Source organism: Mirounga angustirostris, unplaced genomic scaffold, assembly GCF_029215605.1.
Source record: "Mirounga angustirostris isolate CCGP_5_RB_7025 unplaced genomic scaffold, mMirAng1.0.hap1 SCAF_11, whole genome shotgun sequence".
NCBI lineage: Eukaryota > Metazoa > Chordata > Mammalia > Carnivora > Phocidae > Mirounga > Mirounga angustirostris.
The window spans coordinates 124,879,421-124,885,477 of record NW_026991719.1 but is presented as its reverse complement, the minus strand read 5'-3'; the positions used below and the strand labels follow the sequence as shown (position 1 = coordinate 124,885,477).

General features: G+C 49.6%; 1 protein-coding gene across 2 annotated transcripts in view; it reads right to left on the bottom strand.

Moving 5' to 3' along the window:
- Nucleotides 1-1,792: 1,792 nt before the first annotated feature.
- The window catches only part of NSDHL (NAD(P) dependent steroid dehydrogenase-like), a 31,976-nt gene continuing 27,711 nt past the window's right edge, over nt 1,793-6,057 (bottom strand). For both annotated transcript variants that reach the window (XM_045883792.3, XM_045883801.3), the window contains one exon: nt 1,793-4,799. In XM_045883792.3, the coding sequence (XP_045739748.1) occupies nt 4,467-4,799 (333 nt within the window). In that variant the 3' untranslated portion in view covers nt 1,793-4,466. The remainder of the gene's footprint in view (nt 4,800-6,057) is intronic.

Here is a 6,057-nt window from a genome sequence, read left to right as displayed (position 1 = left end):
GACTTAGCAGGTGCTCAGTTAATATTTTCTGAATTGATGGTCCCCCCAGAGAATAAAGCCAATGGTGTGTGTGTCTCAGTACTTACTAGAGAAGGTGTCTCGTAAGAGTTGCAGTACAGGGAAAGGCTAAGAGGCCTTCACCCTCTTCCCCCCTTTCTCTCCTACCCAGCTCACTCAAGAAAGTTTTCTGGGCTGAAGGAGCTAATGTGAACACACCTCCTGGGGGCTGAGTGGGTGAAAGACAGACCTGAGAAAGGGAAGGCTCTAATTTGGGTCCACTATCATTTGGAGTCTTCCATAATTGACAACTAGGCAGTGCTGGGGGAAAGAGGTGCATGCTGCTGATGGAAGGGTTCTAGTGTCTCTCAACATGCCTCTTTTTTTTTAATGTTTTATTTATTTATTCATGAGAGTCAGAGAGAGAGAGAGAGAGAGAGAGGCAGAGGCAGAGGCAGAGGGAGAAGCAGGCTTCCCACTGAGCAGGGAGCCCGATGCGGGACTCGATCCCAGGACCCCAGGATCATGACCTGAGCTGAAGGCAGACGCTTAACCATCTGAGTCACCCAGGCACCCTCCACATGCCTCTTTTTTGTCTCCATTCCTAACTCTTCTCTGTGCCCTTTCAGCCCTTCATGTTGCAAAGTCTCAGATTAGAGCCTGTGTCCCTTCCCAGATGAGCACCTTTGCTGTGTTAGCTGCATGAATCTAGATGAGTAATGTGGGATGCACTGGCTTGGGGATCAGGAGCTTGTGGTTTAGCCCTGGCTCTGCTAATTGCCTGAGGGCCCTTGGCCATGACTTCTTCTCTCTGGGGTTCCCCCAGTTGGTCAATGTGGGTGTTAGTAGCTTTGTCCTCTTAATGCCCTTTCAGTCTGGTCACACTTACTGGGCAGAGAAACAAATCAAAAGCCCCTGGCCCTTGAGGAATGTAGTGGCTTGTTGGAGATCTGGACAGCTAAGCCAATGACTGACGGCAATGCAGGGTGGGCTCTGTAGGAAGCCAGAAGACAGAGGCCATGGGGAGGAAGCTGTGAGGAGTGAATGATGTTGGAGATGACGTTTGAAAGAAAAGGAGGCTGCAGGCCCAGCAGGACTAGATACCTCGAGGTGAGATGTGCAGAGAATGCAGCTGAGGAGCCAGAGGAACTTACAGGCTAGCCTACTGGGGTTAGGTGGAGGGAGCGAAGACAAGGACCCACAGACAGAACAGCTGGCCACAGCCACCCTGTGGTCCATGACCACATGCAGATGAAGATGCTAATGAAGCCTGGGATCCCTACTCTGGCCTCTTCACCCTCAGCTTGTCTCTCTTGGACCCTTACCCAAAAGCAGGCTTCCCTACAGCTGCTGGTGCCCACCCCACTGGCTTGAATTTTGTATCGGGCTGCAGTCATCTTTGAAAAGCTAATCCCAGCTCTGTGCCTTCTCCCGACAAGACACACTCAGATGCCCCCAAGGCTGTGTCCAATTCCTGGGGTTCACAGACCTCCCAATTCCACACACTAGTGCCATGCCAGGAACCTCTGCTCCAACCAGTCCCACTGGCTCTTTCCTTTTGTTGCTGCTGTTACCCTAGGATTGCAAGCCAGGCACGTGGTTACCCACATTTCTTGAGCACCCACTCTGTGGGGACACTGGTTGGCTCTGCCATCAAGGAGCTCCTGGCTTGGTGGGGGTGGGAGAAAGTACACCGAGGGAACACACTAAATAGAGCAAAGACTGAGAGCTACAGCCTGGGAGCCCAGAACAAACAGATGATCTCCAATTGGGAAGATCAGAGTAGACTTTTGTGGGGAAAGGGATCTGGCTATTCTGTATTAGGGGACATAACAAGGAGAGGGCATGGCAGGCAGCCAGGGCAACCTGAGTAAGGGGATGTCTGACAGGTCATGAGCAGTATGGCTGGCGCACAAGTGCGAAGTCCAGTAGAAGAAGCTGGAAGGGTGGGCTGAGAACAGGTTGTGATAAACTGGCCACAGAAGGTGTTCAAGAGAAAGTTGGGACCCACTGAAGTGTTTTTGACAGAGGAGAGACAGATCTAGGTCTCTTTTAGGAAGGACAACCTGGAGATACATACAGACTGGATCAGGGGAGGCAGACATGTCAGCTTGGCTGTTCCAGTACACCTGGGCCAGGTGCTGCACTAGGTCAGTATCAGATGGGGGTGACATAGGTCTGAGTCAGGAATGCAGGACAGAGCAAGGAGCAGCCATAAAATCTGTCTGGGGTAGGGAGGGTGTTTCCAGCTGTAATATCAGCTCCAGGCTGTGCCTGTTTTATTGACCACTGAAGCCCAGGCAGTGCCCAACAAACATGTAGAAAGAATGGGTGAATAAAACAAGTGAGCAGACAAGAGGTTCCCTTAGGAAGTAGAAGATACGAATAGATTGGACAGTCTGTGCAGTTCGATGAGGGACATCTTTTGTAGAGGCAGCTGCTAGCATTTTCCCAAGAGAGCTGAAAGGACAAAGCTGAGGGCACTTTGGTCTGTCAGCTTCACTCTTTTAGGCATGAGTCTCCTCGTAGCAGCTCTGAAAGCAGAGTCTATCAGTCCTATGCCCCGGCCTACTCCTCCCTCCCACTCCTCATAGGAAATCAAGCAGGGAGCTCGGAGTTCTTTCCAGGTGCTTCAGCTAAAGCTTCATTTGTATTTCCATGGCTGCATCATTGCCCAGACCTTTGCCACTTCCTAACTGATCTCCCAGGCTCCACACAGGGTGGCGACATAAATTTCTTGATTTTTGTCCTCCACTGCGTAAACTGTCAATGGTTTCCCATGCCTATAGGAGACAGTTTAGCTCTCTTGGCTTGGCATCCTCAGCCCTGCTTATCTCTTCAGCCAACCCAACTTCCCACTACTCCACGCCCCCAACCCTAAGCCATGCTGGTCACTCCTGTACTTACTGAATCCAAGAAAGACAACACACTGTTAATGAGATTATAAAAAGCCACTGACTCTGAACCTGACCTTTCAGCCTGAAGTGCCACCTACAGGCCTGTACCTACTGACTATTCATTCTTCAAGTCCAATTCAGTGCTGTCACCTCCTCGTTGGAAGTCTCTTTGATGGTCTTGCCTGGAAGCCATGTCTCCCCTCCTTGAACTTACACCACCTTGTCTCAGGTGCATTATTTTTTGTCTGGTATTACAGGGGCTTGTGAACATATCTTGAGCTCCTCTATTCTAAGTGCCTTAAGGGCAAAGACCCTGTCTTACTTCTACTTGTGCTCCCTTGCCCCATCAACATAGCAGTCTCCCCTCAGGTGGGTGTGATGTTCCTATCACACAAACCTCATGGCATGTACAATATCTTCACTTTATTCCAGTGTCCCGGCTGCCTCTCCACCCCTGGACAAAGGCAGAGAAGAAAACAGAAGTCTTTAACATTACATTTCGATTAGTCTGGGAAGAAATCAGGTTCTGTAAGCAGAACATCACCAGAAAATAGAGAACACTGAATCCTATGTGCTTTGCCTTTTGGAGACTGGCCTGAAGGGTTCTGAGTGTGAGCTGCAGAGAAACAGTCCTTTCTACATCATCTCATGGAGTTTCTGCCCAAACTCCAAGCAGATAGAGAATGCTCTTCTCTCTGACCTTTTCAATGGCTTACTGTCAACCAGCTCCATGTCCCATGTTAGAAGAGCTACACAGCTGAAATGGCAGGCCACTGGGGCACGCTACCACCTTGTAACTAAAAAGGACAATGGGGCTCCGCTGATAAAGAGAGACACGTCAGGACGCCTGGGTGGCTCAGTCGGTGAAGCGGCTGCCTTCAGCTCAGGTCATGATCCCGGGTCCTGGGATCAATCCCCACATTGGGCTCCCTGCTGGGCGGGAAGCCTGCTTCTCCCTCTGTCTGCCGCTCTCCCTGCTTGTACTCTCTCTCTCTCACATGCACGTGTTCTCTGGCCAATAAATGGATAAACTCTTTAAAAAAAAGAGAGAGAGAGAGAGACATGTCCATGAAAGAATGTTTTATGAAAAAACAGAAGTCTTTAACATTACATTTCGATTAGTCTGGAGACTGATGGGGGGAGGGGTAACAATTATTTAAGCTTTTAAAAAGTTTTTGCTTTAAATTCTGCATCTATTTGAAGTTTCACCAAATGGATTGTTTTTTTCCCTACAGCTTCCTTGATTATGTAGAAGGATGCTGGAATGATAAGTAACCCAGGAGAGAGGAGGGGTGGGAGTGGGGGGGGGGTAGGGGAGAGGGAGAGGAGAACACAAAACAGTAGAATATGAAGCTGCCTGCTTTAAGAAATTCAAATTCAATCCGACAAATGGGAGAAATGCCTCCGGTTTCCTCCACCCTTGAGGTCATGGAACAGCTGGGTGTGCTCTCATCTAACTGGCAGGAGGAGACCTAAGCTAAGAAAGTCACTTGAAGGAGGTTAGTTTGTTGGTCCACAGGGGAGAGTTAGTAGCCGGGGAAGGCACTGCGACGGCCCAGTCTTTGGGCTGCATCACTTGACCTTCCGCAGGTAATAAAAACTCCGCACAGTCCTTTCTATAGCGTCATCCATGGTGACCAGTGGCCGGTAGCCCAGGACCTTTTGGGCTCTCTCACAGCTGTAATAGTGGAACGTGCCAGCCAGTGCGACACGCATCGGTGTGAAAGTGGGTTGGAGCTGGATGACAGGACTGACCACCAGCACCAGGAGGGACAGCAGGAGGGCCAGGTAGTAGGCCACCCAGTAGGGGATGTGGTACTTGGGGGCCTCATAGTTGAGGCCTGTCAGGATGCGGGACAGGAATGTCCAGAAAGGGATGGGTTCGTCATTGGTGATGTGAAATGCCTGGAGAGAGAACAAGAAGTTAGAAAATGCTCCCCAGCAGGGTATGTGCTCTGGTAAGCACTGTGAATTGTGCAAGACTGTTGAATCTCAGATCTGTACCTCTGAAACAAATAATGCAATATATGTTAAGAAAAAAAAAAAGAAGAAGAAGAAGGTAGCGGGAGGGGAAGAATGAAGGGGAGGAAATCAGAGGGGGAGACGAACCATGAGAGACGATGGACTCTGAAAAACAAACAGGGTTCTAGAGGGGAGGGGGGTGGGAGGATGGGTTAGCCTGGTGGTGGGTATTGAGGAGGGCACATTCTACATGGAGCACTGGGTGTTGTGCACAAACAATGAATCATGGAACACTTCATCTAAAACTAATGATGTAATGTATGGGGATTAACATAAGAATAAAAAAAGAAAGAAAAAAAAAAAAAAGAAAGAAAATGCTCCCCAGCTGGCCGGCCACACTTGGAACTTGGAGCTCAGGCATAAGCTGCTGGCTCAGCCTGGGACCAATATTTTGGGAAGCCAGTGGCCTCTGCCTGCCTGCCCACCCAAGATCTCCAGTCTGCAAACGTCAGCCAGTGGCAGAGATGCTTTTTTGATTTGGAGCTTTTTTGATTTGGGCAGGCTAAAGGAAAGGTAAGTTTTATCTATGGGCCAGGATTTTTAACTGAAGCTTAGATTACAGTCAGGAAAGTATGTCTGTTAATTTAATAATCATGTTAATCATGGTAAAACTCCTTATCTTCATATGCAACAACAGGTCACATGCCTTTTCTCAAATGTGCTGTATTTGGTCTAAAACAAAAGCCATACACCCACCCAACCTCCACCACCCTAAGTGTTACAGGAGTGGGAAAACAGCAGAGGTCCAGGAGAAAAATGAGATCCAAAGAGGGGGTTCCAAAGGGAGTAGTGAGAAACAAGGAAGAGGGGGGCCCTGTGAATGGGAGAGGGTGAGGGGGCCCTAATGTGCTCTCCCCTCTCTGCATGAGAGCTCACCTCCCTGACATGTCCATCCTGCCCACCAGGTGCCAGATGCCAAGAGACTGAGATACATCCACCCCTCCGGAGGGGTGAGAGGCATGAGCAAGGGTGGGCAATGGGAGAGAAATGAAGGGACTTCCAGAATGACTGGGAGGGAAGATGAGTACCAAGCACCCCACTGAATGTACATGGGACCCTGCTGGGAGCAGTCACGTCCACAGGGGATCAACCTCGGACCAATGGGATCCTAAAGCAGATCAGCCAGGACCCAGGATCATGA